The sequence below is a fragment of the Phalangium opilio genome, unplaced genomic scaffold (genome assembly GCF_054372755.1).
Source record: "Phalangium opilio isolate 3A_F unplaced genomic scaffold, DU_Popi_V2 ptg000042l_1, whole genome shotgun sequence".
Lineage (NCBI taxonomy): Eukaryota > Metazoa > Arthropoda > Arachnida > Opiliones > Phalangiidae > Phalangium > Phalangium opilio.
In genome coordinates, this window is record NW_028324166.1 from 7557451 (window position 1) to 7580152 (window position 22702).

The 22702-nt window shown below is 38.4% G+C and overlaps 2 protein-coding genes across 5 annotated transcripts; both read right to left on the reverse strand.

Annotated features, from left to right (window-relative positions):
* Positions 1–13: 13 nt before the first annotated feature.
* LOC149678820 (ATP-binding cassette sub-family C member 1-like) lies at positions 14–13987 on the reverse strand. Of its 4 annotated transcripts, XM_089836758.1 has the most exons (22): positions 13757–13987; positions 13459–13677; positions 13209–13322; positions 13003–13140; positions 12309–12446; positions 12073–12131; positions 11664–11960; positions 11166–11340; positions 10851–11105; positions 10265–10468; positions 9794–9940; positions 8994–9084; positions 8145–8515; positions 7699–7866; positions 7151–7326; positions 6517–6622; positions 5672–6196; positions 5254–5453; positions 4936–5062; positions 3285–3533; positions 2764–3215; positions 14–831 (listed from the first exon to the last, which is right to left on the reverse strand). In XM_089836758.1, exons 1-22 carry the CDS (start codon positions 13799–13801, stop codon positions 720–722), a joined length of 4368 nt encoding a protein of 1455 aa, XP_089692884.1. In that variant the 5' UTR covers positions 13802–13987; the 3' UTR covers positions 14–719. The 4 variants fall into 4 exon arrangements, with proteins under 4 accessions (XP_089692884.1, XP_089692882.1, XP_089692883.1 ...); XM_089836756.1 differs by having other exon boundaries at positions 2764–3533; positions 13757–13986; XM_089836757.1 differs by having other exon boundaries at positions 2764–3533; positions 13459–13635; positions 13757–13985.
* Positions 13988–17674: 3687 nt separating this feature from the next.
* Positions 17675–20606, reverse strand: LOC149678821 (uncharacterized). The gene is made up of 7 exons (XM_089835942.1): positions 20012–20606; positions 19777–19883; positions 19143–19620; positions 18584–18898; positions 18196–18542; positions 17936–18091; positions 17675–17854 (listed from the first exon to the last, which is right to left on the reverse strand). Exons 1-7 carry the CDS (start codon positions 20604–20606, stop codon positions 17675–17677), a joined length of 2178 nt encoding a protein of 725 aa, XP_089692068.1.
* Between the last annotated feature and the right edge of the window lie 2096 nt (positions 20607–22702).

The window sequence follows — 22702 nt, forward strand, 5'->3', positions numbered from 1 at the left end:
TAAAATGTGTCCATCATTTTAAAAATAGTGAATTTTATTTTTCTTAAATATTCAGAGTTAGGTTGTCAAAAATACATAGAATACTAATGTAATAATACTTCCTCATTATTAGTTACAAAAACTGCAACGATTAGGCATCTAGGTGGCTGTAGGGTTAGCATAAGATGAATAATTCAGCTTGATATTCCTTCGGTTTGTCCAGTGTTTGATCAGGGTGTTTCATTAAGAATTGTTAGAACCTCTTTCATGCTGCCTGCGGCATTTGATATCGTAAAACTAATGCAAAAAAAAATGCTTCAACGAGAAATAAAATATTTGATGTGTTTCGGAAATGTATGCTTAGCTAAACATTTTATTCAAAGATATAATTAAGGCTGAAATACTGAACGTCTTTTGTCAAATAGGCCCACTGAAAAATACAAGTTAGCTATTTCAGTTCTATGTTATATCTTATAGCTCAATTTTAAATGGAAGCAAAATTTTTAAAAAGGGTTTTTTAGTCTCTCAATTTCTTTAAATAAAGGTGTAATTTATTGACGCTTTTGGCAATAACTGATCCAAAGATTAATGATATCTTATTTCGTTGAGACCCTTTAAATGTGTTGTTTACTAAAGAAAAAACACCAAGTGACGTTGCTCTATTAGTAATAAAATAAAAGATAAAGGTTTTTTGTTAGACTCATAACGATCTGTACAGTGATGCTTAATTTAAATGTTATCTAGATTATGTTCGCATCCTTGGCCAAAATGTAGAACATTGATTGTTCATTCCTCAAGAGAGTATGTGGAGAGTCGAATTCGACAATTCGGCCCTGATCGAGAACCATCACCCTATGAAGAATTAAGAGATTTCAAAGGGTGACTCCCATAATCCCCCTGGACATAATCCCCCCAAAAATTTCCCCCCGTCCAAATGGGCATAAGACAAAATCCCCCCATTTGCAGACAAAATCCCCCCAAACTGGAGACAAAATCCCTCCCAAATTGGAGACAAAATCCCCCGCTTACGGAACGAAATCCCCACCTTGGAGACGAACCCTTCAGGGGTCATTCCTATTTTAGAGGTCGTTTTCCACAGTGGAAATTTTTTTAGTAGGATAGTAGTAAAAATAGTAGTATTCCACCTACGAGGAAAAGCGGAACCAATGATGGAGAAAATAGTATGAATTGCCGACTAACCATAAATTGTCGCCTTTTCCAAAATATTGCTGACTAACCATAAATTTCCGCCTTTTCCAAAATATCGCTGACTAACCATAAATTTCCGCCTTTTCCAAAATATCGCTGACTAACTATAAATTTCCGTCTTTTCCAAAATATCGCTGACTAATTATAAATTTCCGCCTTTTCCAAAATATCGCTGACTAACCATAAATTTCCGTCTTTTCCAAAATATCGCTGACTAATTATAAATTTCCGCCTTTTCCAAAATATCGCTGACTAACCCTAAATTTCAGCCTTTTCCAAAATATCGCTGACTAACCATAAATTTCCCCCATTTCCAAAATACTGCTGATAACCATAAATTTCCGCCTTTTCCAAAATATTGCCGACTAACCATAAATTTTCGCCTTTTCCAAAATATTGCTGACTAACCATAAATTTCCGCCTTTTCCAAAATATCGCTGACTAACCATAAATTTCCGCCTTTTCCAAAATATCGCTGACTAACCATAAATTTCCGCCTTTTCCAAAATATCGCTGACTAACCATAAATTTCCTCCTTTTCCAAAATATCGCTGACTAACCATAAATTTCCTCCTTTTCCAAAATATCGCTGACTAACCATAAATTTCCGCCTTTTCCAAAATACTGCTGATAACCATAAATTTCCGCCTTTTCCAAAATATTGCTGACTAACCATAAATTTCTGCCTTTTCCAAAATATCGCTGACTAACCATAAATTTCCGCCTTTTCCAAAATACTGCTCATAACCATAAATTTCCGCCTTTTGCAAAATATTGCCGACTAACCATAAATTGCCGCCTTTTCCAAAATATTTTTGACTAACCACAAATTTCCGCCTTTTCCAAAATATCGCTGACTAACCATAAATTTCCCCCTTTTCCAAAGTATTGCTGACTAACCATAAATTGCCGCCTTTTCCAGAATATCGCTGACTAACCATAAATTGCCGCCTTTTCCAAAATATTTTTGACTAACCACAAATTTACGCCTTTTCCAAAATATCGCTGACTAACCATAAATTTCCCCCTTTTCCAAAATATTGCTGACTAACCATAAATTTCCGCCTTTTCCAAAATATCGCTGACTAACCATAAATTTCCGCCTTTTCCAAAATATTGCTGACTAACCATAAAATGCCGCCTTTTCCAAAATATTGGAATTTTGGAAATAAGTTAAAACAAAATCAGTAGTTTACTTCTTTTGGTTTAGGAACATTGTTTGCAATACCTTTCACTCTTGTGAATTATACTTTTGCATTATAATTAAAGATAATCTTTGGATTTGGGCTTCCGTTTACCTTTACTTCTAAATGCCTATTATCTGGGGGATTTTCAATAATATGATCCTTTCGGTAGGATTTTGTTGAGCAGTTTTCCTTTTGGGGGATTTTGTCCTGGACGTTTTCTCTGGGGGGATTTTGTACAAACACGTCTAAAATCGGGGGGAAAAAGTCTTGGCAAATCCAAAATAGGGGGATTTGGTCCGGGGGGATTATGTCCAGGGGGATTATGTACGAGACCCGATTTCAAATTACTCGATCATTTTAAGCCGATTTAGTGGGTAGGTAAACTAACTTGTCGTAGTCCAAGATGGTGTTTATTCTGTGCGCGATGGTGATGATGGTAGAGTTGGCGAATTCCTTCTTGATGGTCTCTTGAATGAGGTCGTCGGTGTCCATGTCGACCGACGCCGTGGCTTCGTCTAAAATGAGGATCTTGGTCTTCCTCAACAAGGCACGAGCCAAGCAGACCAACTGACGCTGCCCGACGCTCAGATTCTGCCCTCCTTCGGCCACTGGGTGATCCAGTCCCAGCTCGAGTGATGATACGAAGGATTTCAGGTGTGATTGTTCGAGGGCGACCCATAGTTGCTGGTCATCTTCGTGTCCAAAAGGATCAACGTTGAGTCTCAGCGTGCCAGAGAAAAGAACGGGCTCTTGGGGAATGATGGTCAGCCGCGACCTCAAGTCGGACAAGCCCAACCTGTCCACTTCCACTCCGTCTATAACGATTTTACCGCGCACCCCCTCGATGAGACGAAAGAGAGCCAGCGTTAGCGTCGACTTTCCAGCGCCTGTTCGCCCTACCACGCCCACCTTCTCTCCAGCTTCGATCCTGACATCAATTTCCTTCAAGACCAAATCCAATCCTTCGCGATATCTAGTACAGTAGTCGTGGAATATGATTTCTCCTCGAGGAGGCCAATCAGATGAAAGTTGAGATTCTGGTTTCTCCCACGCTGCCTCGGACTCCAAACGACAGTATTCGTCAACTCTTTCTATAGAGACTATATGTGATTCCAAACCCGTAGTGGCAGCGATAAATTGCTTCAACACTTGCAGAAGCTGCGGTTAAAAAGTATTTAATTACTGCTTTGTTTGTAGAAAATAAATAATGTTTCCACGAGAAGGAAAAGCCCGCGCAATTTATTATTTTGAACCATAAGATTTAAGAAAGTATTTCGTGGGTAAGACCTGATAATGCCTCTATTGTAAGGATATTGGTATATATATGTTAAAACCAAAAGTCGCGATCAAGCAGGGAATGGTGAAAGCGGTAACAATGACTTTCGAAGTTGAGTTAGAATTATCGAGTTCTTAGTAGATTCGTTTCGTATGAGAAGTATCTTTGCACTAAAGAAGTCCTTTGAATGTCGATAAAATTATAAAACGATCAGAGGAAATTCTACCACTGTAATTGATCAAATTAGATTCGGTAAGTTCGGATACCGTTCGAACACCGAAAATTTAATTTATTCGACGCAATAAAAGGCATAGGTGTTACGATACTTTGGTAGAAGTGATCTTCGCAAAACACGAAAGTTCATTGTTCCTATACATTAATCGCGGTGTGAACAGGTTCTTTCGCAAAACCTACAGTTTCCAGCCCCTTCTCACTAACGACGGTGTGGAATATTTTTTATGGAGTAAATGACCAAAATCGGTTATAATTTTAAAAGCATAGCAAATCATCAGCAAAGTAAATAAAATTCTAAAAGGGCCACGTCACGAAACGACAATTTAACATATTCTTGAAAACGTACCGGAATGGTGAACAAAATAGCTTCTATTCTTTAAGAAAAATCATAATGACGGCGGCCGGTATACCTAACTTAAAATTACATTGTTATTAAACTTGACAAGGTGATATTTTGCTTCGCTTCGCTATACCAATCTCCCATTAAAACCGCAGCATACAATTCCACCTCAAAATACTTTTTAATTAATTAACTATTGGTCCTATAGTTTCGTCCCACTTTACCGACGTTTCACTTCAGTCAGGAATGTATGGAGGGTGGTTGGAATGGCTAAAGGGGCTCCCGGTGTTCCCTTGATGGTAGAAACTTATGGCGAGGCCTTATTTATTTATTTTTTGAAAAGTGTAGCTCCTCCCCCATCGTCTGCTTAGCCATCTCCTGAAGGCGGTAAATGTCTAGTCGTTTCAAACTAGGGACCGAGCGGATAGAGGGTGGAGTTAGTGGAAGAATTTTCACTTTTTTGGTAGCCAATGAAAATTTTTAAGCGGGAAATAATCGTATTTCGTCAGTCTATGACGTCGCTAACATAAAATAAGCCACGCCAGATGTTTCCAAGATCATTTCACGCCTATTATGATTTGACCTTAGCCATTCCAACTCGCCTCCATTCATTCCTGCTTCAGTATATACGGAAAACCAGCCGAGATTTTTAATTTAACTTGTAATATAGATTTTGATTTAATCGCTTTGACTCTATTGGTATCGCTTACCCGATCGGCATTAGACAAGATCAATCCTACAAAATCAGCAGGCAGAGTCCCTTTGCTCAAAATAATGAAAATTGCGGTGCAAAACATCAAGCAATTGCCCAAAATATTGTAGCGTACTGCAAGCCATCTGGAAAGAAATTGCATTTTATTGTTTGAGTAGCGACTTGGTATGTCCGATTTGCATTGCGTTCGCAGCGCTTTTCAAGTCAAAGGTAAAAATGTAGCGTAGATGTTGACAAGATGTCGCTCCAAAACGAAATAGACTCAACTGAAGCAAGGCTTTAATGACGGAATTAAAAAATTAAGTGAATGAGATACCTTTGGGCCATGTTCATCATGTAGTTAGCGGCAGTGCATTCGTCGATCAGTTTCAGAAACTGTCCTTCGAAGTTCTCTTCGGCGTCACACGCCCTGATGACAGTGCTGCCAGCTACAGATCCTCCCACGTGGGAAAACAAGAAGGAATTTCTCAAGCTTGTTATCCGCTTCAATTGACGATTGCTCGACATCAAAAAACGCTGCAAAATATGCGTGAAATGTTTTTATTTTAAATGCGACAATATGAAGTAATTCCCCAAGCATTGTTCGCGATGAGTGCAGACTGTATGATGTGCATGCCTTCTTTAACATTTGCAATAAAATATATATGTGCCAAAACACATTAAGCGGTATGCGATTTCACATATTTGATGCTAAATATTTTACTAATGATAGAAAACTTAAATCGAGTTCCTACCTGAAGTAAAAAATATCCAACGACAACAGCAACGCATGGAATTATGAATAATGGCAAATATATTGCAATTCCTAAAGGAAAAACAGCTAAATATAGCAATCCTCTATTCGTTTTTAATATCATTGAAGGTAATTGCTGGTCAAGGGCGTCGATATCTTGGGAGAAACGATTGAGTATCCTTCCAACGGGGGTCGTGTCGAAGAAGGACATGGGAGAACGAGATACACTGTCAAGCATTTTCTCATGTAGACAGTTTGCCGCTCGTAAACAGCGAAAATTGTTTATGATTATAGCGTTAAACACCGCAATGGCTTGGCTTAGACCAAGAACAACTAAGACCGCTATACGGGCTGCCTTCAAGTCTGGGTTCGCTTTAAAATCTTCCTTGGAGTCCGCGCACCACAGTGACAGCCAGTACACGGACGCGAAACTAAAAACTGCAATACTGGTGGCTGTCATTTCGAAGATAGCACACCAGACTATACCATAGGCTTTAAAATATTGCTTGTATTCTGATACGGATATCTGGAAAATTTAACAATTGTAAGAGGCTAGTTAAAAAATATCTGAAACAATCTAAAAGGGACTTCAGGCCTTTAAATCCTCATTAAAAACGATATGTTTATTAGCTTATTTTTCAAATAAGATTTTTAAATGAGATAGTTGAGCCTTTTCAGGGTTTTCTTCAAAATTTATAATTGTGCAAAGCCAAAAAATATCCCACCACAGTTCGTTTTGCCCTTGGATTGAATAACATTTCCAAAAGGAAAAAATTTTGTAGACAGTATTAGTTCTCAAGAAGCCAAGAAAAGTCCAAACACCCCTCTTATATTAAGAGTACATACATTTCCTTCTTTGAGTGTCTCTATAGTCATGAGTTTTGTCTCATCTTCAATTGCGACTTTTCCTTTTGATGGAAGATGAAATCTGTCAGCTTTGATAGTTAACGTACTAAAAATATTTTATTACCAAAATTCATAAATTAGCAAAGCGTGTTCAACTTGAAAGAATTCTAATTTTTTAAAATAATGCTATCTCTACAGTTAGTACACGCCCCATGGTTATTTTGCTTTGTAAGTGGTTAATTTCTACGACTTAAAGCTTTAAACCTCTCCGAGTGACGATGACGTCACGAAGAAGTATTACTTTGGACGAGACTGTCTAAATGTTTGCTGTTGTTACACAAGCACAGTGTTCGCAGTTGGCAAATCTGAGCAAAGGTATTCACAATTTCCGGACCGCGTTCGCAGTTCACAGAAATTAGGTGAAATGTATTTCATAACGTAATCTATCTTTTTAAGCGCTAATCAATATTCAGCCATTATTCTTTTACTAGTTCTCCCATCCATTAGTTATCGTCTATCCCACTTAGACACCAATCTGTACACATTGGATTGTAACAACAACATCATTTGTTTCAAAACTGGTCTACTACGTACTGGCGGTAGCAAGTTTAGATATAGCTGCAAATTAACTCACGACGGTTCTTCTTTATTCTCGTCACTCATGTGTTGCGCGAAATAATCTCTGGCCATTCCTTGGCGACTCATGATTTCGTCATAAGTTCCCCTCTCGATGATTTGTCCGTTGTTCATGAAGAAGATCTCGTCCACTTCTCGGATGAAGCTTAAGTTGTGCGTCACCAAAACTCTCGTCTGTAACAAGTTGAAATAGTAATTGTAGAGCTTGCAAAGAATTTCAGAAGAGATGGAACTTTCAAAAGCGAGTCACTCATAAGGGTTTATTTCTATAGCTATAGACTTTCAGCATCTACATACTTCGATCACTTTTCGACCCGCTATTATTGAAGTTGCTATGCAGATTTAAATCAAAATGTATGCAGCTTAAATTAATATGTATATACGAGAAGTCAGCTGAAATTTATTTCACGGTAAAGACACTGATTACTTTCCGTGACGCCATTTTCACCAACTATATGGTTTTAGTCGAAACGAAACGTCGACAACTCATTTAGATTAATGCACGCTAAGAACTTTCATAATAAATTTAAGATTTGCGTTATTTACTTTCTTTCGAAGTAATCCATTTGGTCCGATGACTTCGTTGAACAGATATTTAGCCACATGTGAGTCAACCGCGCCCAAAGGGTCATCAAAGAGATAGACATCGTCATCACGATAAACTGCTCTGGCCACGTTGACCCTTTGCTTCTGACCACCACTCAAGTTGATACCCTATCATGTAAAATTAGTAAACTATCACAAAATGTACTATGTTCAAAAAAATCTCGTAATGATTAGTTAGAACCAACTTTCCCAAATTCCTCTCCTTTTATACTCCTTCCCGCCCGAATAAACGGACATTGCATAGGATTGCGAAAGCCTGATTATACTAGTTTTTTTACTATCAATGACTTCACCTCACTTTTTATTTTTTGCTTTTTAACTCCGACGCCGCTTCTTCATAATTCAATTGTTTTCTCACAACAATTTTATGTTTCAATAATACATACTCTTTCTCCGATCTCCGTTTGGTCGCCAGCGGGTAGCTGGCCGAAGTCCGGTTGTAGGGCGCAAGCGCGTATGACGTTGTTGTACCTTTTCTGGTCCATGTCGTCAACGAACAGAATGTTCTCTCTGAGTGAGGCGTTCTGAATCCAGGGTTGTTGAGTGACGTATCCCACTCTCCCAGTCACTCTCACCTCTCCCTCCACCTTCTGCATCTCGGATAACAGAGCGGACAAAAGGGAAGACTTGCCACAACCCACCGGACCCACCACGGCTACCAACGAACCACGTGAAACAGTCAAATTGAGGTCCCAAAGAGACGCCGCTACTGGCTCTTCCAGGTTCCAATGAAACGTTCCCTTCTTAATCTCAATTGCTGAAATTTTTATAGAAGAAAATTATTTTAACACTGGTCAAAATTGACCAATAGTAAGCGGCTAGATAAAAATATCTGGAAACAATCTATAAGAGACTTCAGTCCATTAAATCCTCTTTAAAAACGACATATTGATTAGCTTATTTTACAAGTAAGATTGTTAAAGGAGATAGTTGAGTCTTGCAGGGTTTCCTTCAAAATTATTTTTGTGCAAGGCCTAGAGATATCTCACTCAGAATATCTTTAGAACTATTATAGGTTGATAATTTTTTACACCTATGCCCCAGCCCCAGACTAGAGGATTAAGTTCTGAAGACGTTCCTTCAATTGTTTGTTTCTCCACGCTCAAGTTTGCGCTTCTACCTTTTAACCACAAATAATTTTGAACTTAAATTTATCTGTTTATGTAGGAATATCTGCCGGATATAACAAGCGACCTATAATCACGTTATTTCAAGTCCCTAATTAATTAACATACCATATTGGGCGTCGCTAGTCATCTTTTCCACGTATTGCTCGGTTTCCCGACGACTCAACAAGTTTGTAATTCTTCTTACCGAGACATTCGTCTATTAAAAATTGTTTAGTGTAATTCCGTATTTTTGATATCAATGAAACATGCGAAAGGTTAAACAGTTTAAATAATAAATATTGCTACCCCACGTAGTCAGTGCAGGGATAGATTTAATTTTAGAAGTAGGAACGGAGAACGGTTAGTATTTACTTCAGTCCGACTCATAGCCCAGTATAGAGCCCCTCCCTCCAACACGTAACGAAAAGTTTAAATTATCTTATTGGCTCACTTAAATTTCGTTTTGATAACGTTGCTGACGGGGACGGCGGAAAATACGCAATTCTTTTTTACCTCTTCCTTCATATCCCTCCGTCCCGTGGCAGGGATCCGGGAGTTTGACGCGCGCCCACATTACTCTGTGCTCTATTCCTACTTCTAAAATTAAATCTATCCATGGTCAGTGACTCCTAACAGTTACTAGTAAAAAATTGAGATAGCAGGGGTTCAAATGCCAGCTTTACTACTAATGAAAATACCTTTATTTTTTGTGGCAAACACAAAGGTGGGAAACCGAAACATTTTGCTATATTATATATTCTTTTGATAATATTCGAAAATAGGTATGTACCAAAAAAGGTCAAAGTTTAAATTTTTCAAAAATCAAGAAACTTTAAAATCTTTGACAATCGAAAATCAGTTAATAAATGAATTGGGAGAAGCTAATACTAGATTTATCTTTTGACCCTCCCTGACACAATTCTTACCAAAACTAGGGTATTTACTAAATCTGGAAGCATTTGCATTGACATCGCTAGTAATCGCACCAACTGAAAGGACACGAAAGCTTTCCTTGAGGTGAGAACGTTATCGTCGTCAATTAATACGTACATGGCGAAACACGGTGATGTAATCTGAAGATTTAGAAACATTATCGTTAGTAACTTAAAATCAATATGGAGGTAAAAGAGTGTGTAAGTCCTGAAGTTTAAAAGCTAAATAGAAAAATATAACGGCCACCAGTAGAACAACCCGTGATCTTATTCCATTTCTGAAATGTGGCGTTATTGCCTTTCTCGAGCTCAGAAAAAGACTAGAGATTTCAGGGACATCTGTCCTTTGAGTCGAGTGAGAACCCTTGGAGAAAAAACTAACATGGAGCTGTAATCTCTACACCTTCATATGCCCCATCATCGATTATAACAAACAACTTCTTGTTAAAGTTTTTACTTTCTTACCAAAACCGGTATTAGAGAAGATATAAATCCATTTATTCCTTGAAAGAGGGCTTGTTTCTTCATGAGTGCAATTTCTTTTTTTCTGATTTCAAGAACCGTTCTCTGGAACGATCTCTCCCAGGCGTACAACTTCAAGACGCGGATTCCGTTCAAGATTTCGCTCATCATTTTCATTCTGTTGTCCTTCAGCTTCATCAGTTCAATCTAAGAAACGAGATTGAAATTGAAATCGTGAAAACTCCCATAAAAATTAATATAGAACGAGTAATGACATCGTTGCCACGAAAAATTAATAAAAACAGAGTAGAGAAGTATAATATTGGAATTCTACAGTGGGACACTTTTGGAAAATATTTAACGAACTTTTGAGATGCCTATTATATCGCATGCGCGGAAGCGGAAGGGAAGAATATTTACTATATTTTCTTTTTCTCCCGGCCAATATTTTTAAAATGCCAACTCTTTTAAAAGACGCACTATAAATTGCTGTTAACACTTCATCGACGCCTACAACTGGAGACTGTTATTATTCTATGTCTATGGTTCCGATAACAGTCTGGTATTGTTTTAGTTGGATAAAATTTACCTGCAGTTCTTTGTATTTCTTAGTGCTGATATAGTTGAGCGGAAGAAGAACGAAAATAGGTAGGATACCAGCAAAAGCTGAATAGCCCAGTTCTCGATACATGAAGGTGAAACACAGTACTAATTGTACCGGGACCGACCACAAGAGGCCCAGTTGCGGTGACAGAATTTGGAATCTGTTTGTGTCCACGTACATCGTGTTCAGTATTTCCCCCATTGTCAAGTCACGTCGATCACTGCTCGTCAAGCGAAATGTCTGTTTCAAAGAATCTCAGTAATGAACTAGCATCACACTATCACGATATCACTAACTCACTTTTTTGTACAGAACGTACATGGTGGCGGATTTGAGTCTAAGTCCTAGTTTGGTGTGGAAAATGGCGCTGCCTTCTTCCAACAAGGATTGCAAAAGACCGGCTAAACCGTAAAGGCAAGTGTAGAATATGCCCTTCCATAAAGGATCTTCACTCATAGAATAATCAATAATGGAACTGAAAATAAAAGTGAGTGCACTGCTTAACTCGGTTCCAAAGTTTACTAAACTAATTACAACGTTTCCAGCCATATTAACCTCTGGTTGGATCAGATTTATAAAATAGAAACAGAAAATGTTATTGCTCAAGTGATAGGACTCTCTACCCTTTAGAAAAGCAAAGAACCAACTCACAGCAACCAAAGAACTTAGCTTCATGTTTTAGGTGATAATCATTTACAATCTTGGTTTTTTTATATTTGATCTTATTTTTTTTTGATTTGCCAAAAATAATCACGGATGAAGTTTCTTATACATGACTGAAAAAGTAAAATTGATTACCCTGTCAAAAGGGCCGGACCGATAGACACTGCGTCGGAAAGAAATTGAAAGACCACTCCAGCAATCAAGCAAGGACCGATTGTCCTCAACAAGGACCAAGTGATGGATTTGCTTTGACTTTTTGTTCCGATTCGTTTTCCCGAAAAGCTTTCCTTTTCATCACCGGAATTGTTCGTCTTAGCTTTGGTCTTCCAGTGTTTTTCGAAAAGGCGTGAGACAGTCAGCGCTTGCTCTGAGTCATTCAGTTCGAATACGTCCGATGGCTCGAGGCTTCTCTTCCAACCTTTCCACAGCGTGCTACAATTGAAGAATTTAATCGAAAAAATTAGAAGAATTTTTGTTCAAATACAATCAGCTTCGATGTAATAACTCTTTCAATTAAGGTTAATACAAAGAAGAACATGTTTACCTGGTAAGCCATGAATGTACCATGCGTGAACAAAACGACGCATAATCTTCTCTTGATTTCTTTAAGTTATAATATAATAGTCTTTAAACTCTTTTCGGTAAAATGTTTTAAAATAATACACTTGTTTAGGTTAAAATCTCAATAAGAGGTAATTCGGGAACGGCAATATCAAGTAATGAAGAAACAGGAGCTCTTATAAATACTATCGAATGGTGTTAAAAAATCTAGAATATTACCAATTTGTCTTCCATTGAACACGTTTGTTTCCCATCGTCAACCTCGTTGTCAGTCAGTGAGTGTAATACGAGGGTAACTACTACTAAAGGGTAAATTAGTGACTGAATTACCAACCCAAAATAGTCATCTTTGTTGCCCTGAAACATTTATTTATCCGTTATCATTATCACTATACAAGTAACGCAAATTAAAATTTCCGTATTAGCTAGTTGTGGTTGGTGGTGCTTAATACATGTTAGTTTCTTATGCTTTCTAGCTCGATAAAAGGATGTACGAGATGATCCAACGCGGTTGGAGTACTCACTTGCTCAAAGAATTGTATTAGTCATTCTTTGTGTCCAATATATATAGCAAATAACACCAACCCAACAATAGTGCCCTTTTACCCTGAAAACTAATCTTTTATTCTAGCCACAGTGCGCGTATTCCCGCCCTTGGTTCTTGACAAACATGTTTCTCGTATATCCGAAGTCAGGATAACACCAGTAAACTCATATGATGGACCCAATTTCAGCCAACTTATTTTGTTTCGCAAGGTTGAAAGTGCCTTAATCCGTTTCCAGCCACGCTTGTATTTGGTGTACCCGGGATTCACAGACAAGCGCAAGACACATATGTCAATATCGCAAAAACTACAGTCCGGTTATTGCATAACCACGCCTAGCTAAAAATGGATGGAAAACCTTGCCTTACGTGTAAATAGTATTTCATGATGGTGGATCTCAGTGTGATAGTTTGCGCTAGCGTTAAGAGGAACCAAAAGCATGTCAGGATCCCGGACAACACCGTGCCACCCCCTCTGCCGTAAATTATGAGGAACAACGCCAACATCTACAACACGCTACTTCAATTTATTTCATCGAAAAATTAGACGTGGACTTTTTTTTTTAATGTCTTACGTAAGTTCCAAATTCAAGGCCGACCGCCAAATTGTCAACGATTTGATAATTTCCATGGTAAATTTGTCTACCAAATTTTAAAACGGTAATTGCGGCGAGTAACAAAGCCAGAAACTGAAACAACAAAGCAGAAGTAGGACCTTCGTTTTAGGAGCTTTTCGGTTGGAACGATTAAACAGTACCAAGAACACGCTCATACTGTACAGTGCAAATTGTGCCGTACAACGATGATAGGAATAAAAGGACTTACACTTTTCTCAATGGAAAGACGAGAGCAACGGGCGCTTAGACGTTTCGAATTGGCGATTAGCACAACTTCTAATGGAAGTAAGAGCCATAGTACTGCGCATGGCACCCAAACCAAGATGGTTTTTTGAAAACAAGGAGTTAAATCCGGGTTATCAGTGTACCATGTCAAATTGGCGTCCTGTTGAAAATAATTAAACTCGCCATAATTGTACACACATGCCTAATATTATAATATTATAACACAATTTAATAGCTATTAAATCAGAGCCCTGAAAACAAAAAAATAAAACGTAACATACCCAAAATGGAGATTCACAGAGGTCATCCAAAACAATTGAATCCATCTCAAGATGAATAACCCTAAAAGTTTTGCTAAAATAAATGAATTTACCCTAAGGGTTAACAGGCTGTGAGAATTTCGTGCGTCTAACTGGTTCGCTCTACTTTTTCAAATAAACCGATATTGCGATGTATAATATCACGTTTATTTAGACATTGATCTTGGCTTTTTTACCTCTACGAGTGACGCATGTTACGGAGAGGTTCTGTTCTCGACGTATCTATCTTCCTGACTGTCTGTGTGTGTGACTGTCTGTCTGTTGTTAACCCCAGAGGACCACGTTCACATGCAGTTAGCAAATCGGAGCAAGTTTGTTTTCAATTTCTAGAACAAATTCATAGTTTACTGAAATCAAGAAAACTGTTATCCACTTAGGTCTAATAACACACTTAAACTGGACACTATTCCATTATCTATCTTCACCAATCTGTCTAGCACCCCCATATTCTGGTCTTTGTCCATCCCACTTGGACACCTGTTGAAACTTACTGGATACTAAACACCATAATGCTTTAGACATTGTCCATCCTACACGGATACGAATCTGCCACATTGGCTACTACTCCATTATGATCGGTGAGCTTAATGCATACGTGGCGATAGGCTAGGTTTACGAAAAACGTCTAGCCTTTGAAAGGCGGGGCTTCCATCAAGGTTCACACGAACGCGCTTTTACTTATCACTTACTCAGAATCGGCTGCCTTATATACCCCTAATTTCCAGACAACCGCGAAAGAGGCATACTCTAAGCGTCAAACGTCAATAACAACTAACGTTCAAACGATGTTGGGAAAACCTTTCTTAAAACGATTTAACTAGAAGTATGATAAGTAACTCACGATAAAATAATATCAAACAGATTTATTAAATTGTTTGAGAAAAACCTCCTTTAACCGAATTAAATAAGCTATACCTTGAATTCGACATTGCAAAATGTAACGATGTCTTTAGTTTTAGAGTGAGCCGAAAGTTAAATACACATTAAAATGAGTAATTCTAGGCTTCTTAATAGAACTGATGGTGGTAACTAGATCAGTTTAAAATCTGATCGTTATTAGGTTAAAGGTTTGAAGCTTGCATTCTTTTGCGAGCATTCTCGTTTGGTTTGTCCATGAGATAAATAAGCTTTGTCAATGTATGAACTTAAAAATCATGCTGGCAGATTAAGAGTATAGTTGTAGTTGGACTGGAGGATAGTGTTTGGGTGAAAAATGTCGTCTTCTTTACTGTATAATTTAAATGATTTTAATAATTCATTAATTTTAACTTCTGCAATTGCTAATCAATAAAGAGCAATGATTGCATATCTAGGTAAATATGTTTGTTTGTAGTTCTAGCTCTCCTCTCGACTCGGCGAGCTAATATTTTGGTTTTCCCAACTTGTACATAACACAAGTGGGGTTGAATATGAAATTTTGTACATTCTATATCTATAAACAAAATAGCAGGCTTCGGAAGATAATGGTTCTGAAGCCTTTTTGAGAAAAATCGCTTATTCGTTGAAATTTTATCCTTCAAAGATAATATAATAAACTTGTCTGATAATTAGCTTGAAAGCGAGCTGCTGCTACAGAAAACCTAAGCCGTAAATGAATAGAAGCATTTTTTAAACAGTGACGGAAGAAAAGTTCTACTGACCACTCTGGTAACCCATACCTATACGTTAAATCATCGTTGGTCCTAGTCAAGCGCTTATTATGGATAAAGGCCCGTTTTCGAACGAAAATGCAAGCAAACGCCTAAGCCAAACTTGAATTTGTTTTCCTTCATTATTTCAAATAAGCCGTAGTTGCTTATCAATAAATAGCGATAGTTGCATATTCAGGTAATTAAATGGGTAGAAAGTCCACACCTCGACTCGTAGAGGTTTATTTTCGTTTCCCAACTTGTTAATATTATCCGTTGTAAATCACTACTGTTAGTGTTAACCTCATCCGAAGGTACGGCCACAAAACCGACACATGGAATAAAGCATTTAGACAACGCGTTAAAAATAATAATAATCTACCTAAAGTTAAACGTTTTACTGAAAAACTCCGTTATCTAAGCGCAGAGATTGCCGGCGATTTCAAACCCCACCATTTCCTATGAGGAAAAAAGGACAATTTAGACAATAGAAATTAACCATTGAAAATTTCTTAAATAATCAGTTTTTCTATATCGAGTCGCTTTGAAAGATACATTTTAGATTATTATTGGGTAAATATTTTTACCTCGATTGCTCCCTTCGAATAACACCCATTTTGAATGACTTTTACTATAGAGAGCTTTCAGTTGGAGGAGGAGCTGAGTCTCGTGACATAATTTACGTTGCCATATTGGTGGGTATACCCTAAAGCAGGAATGAAGCTGATACCACCCAATATGGTTACCAGAACAGCGGTAAGACTTGGGAGGGTGTGACGTACTACTATCCCATCGGAAAGCTCTCTATTGAAGACGTCGGGGCAAAGAAAGGATTTTTGTTACCATAATCAGTAGACCTAAATAACGATTTTCTGCAACTCTGTGCTTATATGGCCAAAGGGAATTTACAAACTCTTGTAGATTAGTGGCAAATGTTTTTAATGAATATTCCAAATAAACTAAATTATTTAAGCAAAGTCATTTTATTATATTCAAAAGTTTATTTTATTTTATTTTTTTTTTCCTCAACTTGTTCTATTCATTTTTCTATTCTAAATGCCTAAAGCATAGATACTTGCAGTAGCGTCGCTATGGTTTGAAATTTAGGGGCCTAATCAGGGCAAACTATTTCATAGTTATAATTAGAAATTTATTAGCTAAATTTTGTACAATTGGTACATGGTAATATGTGTAGACCTTTAAAAAAGCCGAAAATTTGTGTCAACCTGAAGTTATTCCATTTTATAGGTATAGAAACTTTTATTGATAAAGAGTTTGGAACCGAATTTAATGACTACGAGACAATTGTTGGGTGAAGGAATTTCACTCGTCTTGAGTGAAAATCCTTAATTGTCATTGTTTTAACTTGAAATATACGGTGCAATTTAACGTTACTTGTCCTACAGAGACGGTTTCAAGCTCATTTTCGGGATTGAAGGGAATATGAAAGTTGATACTGATTAATAGAGGCCCAGCGTTGCCAGACGTACGATAATTATATAGTACAATGTGATAATTTTAATAGTTTTATCGAAGTGTATGATAATTTTGACGCTGTACTAAATAGACGCTTAATTCGATAATTTGGCTTAGGCGTACGATAATTGTACGATAATTTCGAATTTAGCGGGAAATCTAACTAATCTGCATGGGCACAAAAGTCTCACGAGGGGTTGAAAAATGCGAAATGGAAGGCAGTGATTAATGTTCATCCCATAGTAATAATACAATTAAGTCCAAAAGCAGGATGTGAGAAACGCTTGCAGCCGATATTTACCTAACTCCCTCAGCACCCTTCTAATGATTTTAGTATAATAGGTGAATCATAAGTACCAAACTTCGCTGTCAATAGACGGTTTGAGCGATTTGAGGCACAGCTTCAGAATGGATAATAATAATAATGAATGAATGAAAGAGAAGTTTATTGTGCATAATAAAAGTTGGTTCACAACTCACGAGATTATACACAGTTTGGATATTACAAAAACACAAAATTCAAATTATACTACAGGATACAGAATTAAACGAAATTAAACAAAATTATGGAGAATTAAATGGAGTTAAACAAAATTATGGAGAATTGAACGGAATTATACAGAATTATGGAGAATTAATGAAAATTATGGACAATTAAACGGAACTATACAAGATTACGGAGAATAAAACGAAAGTATTTAAAATTATACAAGAGACATGAAAGTACAAAGCAACATGGAAGGTCGCGTTACAATACTAATGTTTAATGTTCTATTTAATATTGATTTAAAAACTCGAGACGGATAAGGCGCTTGGCATCTTGCAGGGTGTCAGAGAAAATATCAATTATGTTAATAAATTTATTGCATGTAATTTGCATTCTAACTAATGGGTTAATACTATTTCGTTTGATGTAGAAGGTGTCAGGGCTACGCAAATTTTTGTGAGTTGAAAACTGAAGTGTCATTAATAGATCAGATAGGGGAATTATGTTATGTAATAATTTAAAGAGAAAGGTAAAATCGTTCATACTAACATAATCAGAAATTTTTAGAATATCAAGAATGGATAACAATGAAGTATAATTATAGTTTGAACGTGATACAAAGAAAGTATGGCAAAACTCAACAAATTTGCGTTGGACGCCTTCTAGTTTATTTTTGAGATACTGGCTACCCAACCGAATATCAGCCTAGAGCGAACAAGACTAAGATATAAAAGTCGAAAATGACGCAGAGAGCGTAGTTGACGACAAATCTTAAGTGAAACGGCTAAGGTACGACGGCATAAATTAACCGTCCGCGATATATGTTTAGAAAAGTGTAGCTTGGCATCGAACAACGTTCCAAGATCTTTAGTTTCCGTTGCCGTGCGAATTATTTTGGCGTCAATTTTATAAGAGTGAATAATGGTCCTGCTAACTCTTCTAGTAAACGTGACATGGACAGATTTTGCGGGGTTAATTGGAATATTATTATTCCTGCACCAGGTAGTAACAGTGTTTAAGTCATTTTGCAGTAAGGAGCAATCAAGTGCATTATTAACTACCTTACAAAGCTTGTTATCGTCAGCGAATTGCAAGAGATAGGAATGACGGATAAGCAAAGATAGGTCGAAAATATAGATATTAAAGAGCAAAGGCCCTAATGAGGAGCCTTGAGGTACTCCACATTTCAAATTGTACTCAACAGATATGTAATTTTCCCATTGCATTTAAGGACATAAGTCCTATCCTTTAAATATTCGCCAATCCAATCAAGCAGCAATCCGCTAACGCCCAGGGCGTAAAGCTTATCCCTTAGAAAGTGATGCGATACGCGATCAAAAGCCTTAGCAAGGTCCAAATATACTACATCAACTTGCCCACAGCTTTCAACTACCGGAGCTACATAGTTCATAAAGGCAGCATGATTGGTGTCAACAGATTTTCCCGGGGTGAAACCATGCTGACAGTCGTTAGGGAAAAGATTGAACCACTTTTGTAAATGCTTATGCATAACTATGTCAAATATTTTAGCAAATACACAGAGAAGTGAAATGGGCCTGTAATTGAAAGATTAAAAATATGGTCCAGTAGTGGTCGGCATTAGGATAGGATAATATCTGTTTGTTTTATCTTTATTCATAATTTGAAATTATCCACGGGAAGTCTATGATTAATGCAATGTAATCACGAATAATTATCTGATTATTATTCATGAATAACTGATTAACCAAAATTCTGTGGATTATCTTGTCCAAACGCCGACCACTATGGTCCAGCAACGGGAGTAGAATGGCCTCGCAGCCCTTGACTACGAAGGCTGGGATACCATCCGAACCCGTTGAGAATTTGTTAGGAAGTCTGGAAATAGCGTTATGTATATCCTGCCGCGAGATGACCAAAGAGTGTAACGGCACAGGTGTAATGCCAGAGGAGTCAAAGTGATACTGTTCGTCTGATTGGGTATTATCAACAGATACACGAGAAAAATGCTCTGAGCACGTCGAAGCCAGGCGTTCCGGGTCTGAAACCATGTCAGTTCCAAGTTTAAGAGTAATGGCTCTGGAGCCTTCTCGAATGTTGCCATTGACAAGGCTCCAGAACTTTTTAGGGTGCAAATACGCATCCTGGCAAACACCCGTAATGTGAGCAGTTCGGTCGCGAGAAAGCAATTGTCTCACAATGGCACGTTGACGGTTAAACTCGATGGCATCAGTCAAGGTGTCCGTACGCTTTTTCTTACGAAAAAATTACCGTTTGCGTTTAATAGCTTTGCGGAGAGCCTGTGAATACCAAAAAGGGAATCCAGTAGAACCACGGCGAGTCTTACGTGGGATAGCTAACTCCATAGCTGCCATAACACGATCAGTAAGCAAAGCAACACAATAATTAACATCTTGTGATTCGAGCAAAGCACCCCAATTAGCATCTCTTAGGGTAGAGTAAAGGAGTTCATAGTCTCCTTTAGTGTAAACAAAACTAGGGTCAGGTGGAGGAGGTACTGAGCAGGTTGTGTCGGGGAGAGTTATCAATAATGAGGGGTGAAAGGAATCAATAGAGACCAAGGGGTATCAAGCCCACCAATTTCTAAAAAATTGATATTGGTGAAACATAAATCAAGTAAATTACCCGTGGTTATAGGTTGAATAACTTGGTTAAGATCATGGTTAAGATTAAGATTAAAACAAAGTTCGAAAATAGGAGCTGCCTTGGATCGAGTAGATGAATTGCAGCCAAAAGTGCTATAATTCAGCCAGTCGATCCCAGGCAGATTATAATCTCCTAGTAGAACAATGTCAGCGGTAGTGCCATCCAAGCCCCGCACTAAACGGTCAACGTATAGCGTGTAGTCAGCATCTGTGAGTGCTGGACGAAAGTAAGAGGTACCCAATATTAAAGACCCAGAGGACGAGGTCCTTATGTCAATAACAACGTTCTCTGAGGTGCCCTCAAGATCGCGTCGTCTACAGCAATTAAATGAGCGCCGCACGGCAATCAAGGCGCCACCACCACGGACATTGTTAAATTGAGGATCTAATCGATCGGCACGAAAGACATTTGTAATAATTTGGAAAATAGTCATTATAGTAAAGTGAGTGTCATTAAACCACGTTTCAGTTAGACAAATGATATCACAGTCATTCGAAGCAACGTTCTTATAAAATTCCTTGGATTTTGTTCGCAAACCACGAACGTTCTGGTATGCTATCTTGAGCTCTTTCATGTTGATGTCGCGTTAGCACTGGTGAGCTCACTACTGTGTTTGCTAGTATCACGCGGGAAACCATTAAACTCGGCAATAACGCAATTGACAGGCTAGTTGGAGGGATCAGACAAGGTATCGAACTGACCAGCATCATCGCAGGACACGTAAAACGAGATCAGCATTAGGATTCTTAGTTTTCAGTCTAATGCATATTGGCAACCAGTATATCTCTCAAGTCGTTGGAAAGTAGAGACTCCTCCAAACGACTAACGAATATGGCCTTGCGAAAAGAGTTCCTTGGTCCCGAAGGTCTGGAAACGGCTTTCAATTTCGAGTTAACAGCCGAACCCAATTGAACAGGTTTGGCAACCCTGCGTTGAAGAGTAGGATTAGGCTTAGCAGTGGCAGCTGGACCAAGCGGTGGGAAATGAGGATGCCCGTGTGCAAGAGCTGGCAAGTGAGTAAGTAGTGAGCTCGAGTACAGGGGGGAAACATTAGAAGCAGACTGACTGCTGGTCACAAATGTGGTAGGTGGAGCATCAACCTGTCGACGATGCAGCAACTCTGAGGTGAGTTCCAATTTTTCTTTCTCGAGTACCTCTACGCGCTCCTTAAGATCACCGGTCAGAGTCCTGAGCGACGTAATTTCCGACTGAAGAGATTCCACCAGCTTATCAGTGGACTGAACTTGAAGCAATATGCAATCCAAAATTGAATCTCGATTGCGAGTAAGGCTATTTGGTGCCAGTAGTTCTTGCAAAGCCTCTTGAATGTCAGCCATAGGCACAGTATCAGTATGGGTGGCCGCTAAAGGTGATTTATCGCCTACAGCAATAGAGCATCAACCTGTCGACGATGCAGCAACTCTGAGGTGAGTTCCAATTTTTCTTTCTCGAGTACCTCTACGCGCTCCTTAAGATCACCGGTCAGAGTCCTGAGCGACGTAATTTCCGACTGAAGAGATTCCACCAGCTTATCAGTGGACTGAACTTGAAGCAATATGCAATCCAAAATTGAATCTCGATTGCGAGTAAGGCTATTTGGTGCCAGTAGTTCTTGCAAAGCCTCTTGAATGTCAGCCATAGGCACAGTATCAGTATGGGTGGCCGCTAAAGGTGATTTATCGCCTACAGCAATAGAGCTTCTAACTCGGCGTGATGGACTGCGAGATGGTCGAGAAGATTGAGATGAACGCTTACAAGCTTTGCATGTAAACGATTGTTCCGCAGTACATTTCATGTGCACTCTGCTTTTACATCCATTAGTACACCAAAGAACTTGTTGCTTACCAAAGAAATTGGCATGGCAACAGCAACACTGATCCTTAGAAGATGCCATTGTGATAGCCAAAAAACCACAAGCACCAGAGTAGAAAATTACTGATTATTTAGTACGGTCTCAAAAACAGTTATAGAAAATGGCTCCTTCATGAGTCCGGCGGCACAAACAACACGAACTTTGTAAGGTGTATGGCAGACTGCTGCCAGGAGATTCGAACGAATAACGCCCAAAATACGAAAAATAGTTCAAAAAACTTAAAATTAATAGCGATTTCCACTGACTGCACTAGAGCACTCTAAGTGCACTCTCGGCGCGTTTTCGTCCGCCACTGGGAACACGAGTGCAACACTCGCCCAGAATCGCGTTTTCCACTGACCCCAAAAACTGCCCGAGAATTGCTCTTTCGTGCTCTGAAAAATTCGACGGAGCGACGGTGCTCGAGTATGACGTAATAAAATTAAAATGGCGGACCATGGGGTATCTCATAGAAGACAGGCTCTCGCTTATGCTTATTTATTTCTGGAATCATCTTCTTAAAGTTCTGAAGATGAAGAATACGAGGTTTTATCATTACTTTAAAGATATTACGCCTCTTCCTAAAACCAATAATTATATCAGAGACGTTGTCGATCATTATTCAAAATAGATTTTTTGAAAATTAATTGAAATGTTAATTCTATTAATTGGTTTCGGCCCATTTGCGTCAAGATATACACACTTTATTGCAATTTCGTCTCCGGAGCCAATTTTGATTATTCAGAGCGCGCTCTGACCTCTCGATCGTGTTCCACTGACGAAACTATTCTCTCCAAAACTCGCTGAGGGCAGTTACG

What these genes read in the sequence shown, in the direction of transcription:
- LOC149678820 (XM_089836756.1), bottom strand. Translation starts at nt 13,801, where the DNA reads ATGGATTCAATTGTTTTGGATGACCTCTGTGAATCTCCATTTTGG. An exon ending in TCTGTGAATCTCCATTTTGG is followed by an intron (nt 13,678 to 13,756) that starts GTATGTTACGTT and finishes TTATAATATTAG; the next exon opens with GCATGTGTGTACAATTATGG. An exon ending in TCATGAAATACTATTTACAC is followed by an intron (nt 12,447 to 13,002) that starts GTAAGGCAAGGT and finishes TAAATGTTTCAG; the next exon opens with GGCAACAAAGATGACTATTT.
- LOC149678821 (XM_089835942.1), bottom strand. Translation starts at nt 20,606, where the DNA reads ATGAAAGAGCTCAAGATAGCATACCAGAACGTTCGTGGTTTGCGAACA. An exon ending in TATTCAACCTATAACCACGG is followed by an intron (nt 19,884 to 20,011) that starts GTAATTTACTTG and finishes CAACCTGCTCAG; the next exon opens with TACCTCCTCCACCTGACCCT. An exon ending in CTAAACATATATCGCGGACG is followed by an intron (nt 18,092 to 18,195) that starts GTTAATTTATGC and finishes TGTTCGCTCTAG; the next exon opens with GCTGATATTCGGTTGGGTAG.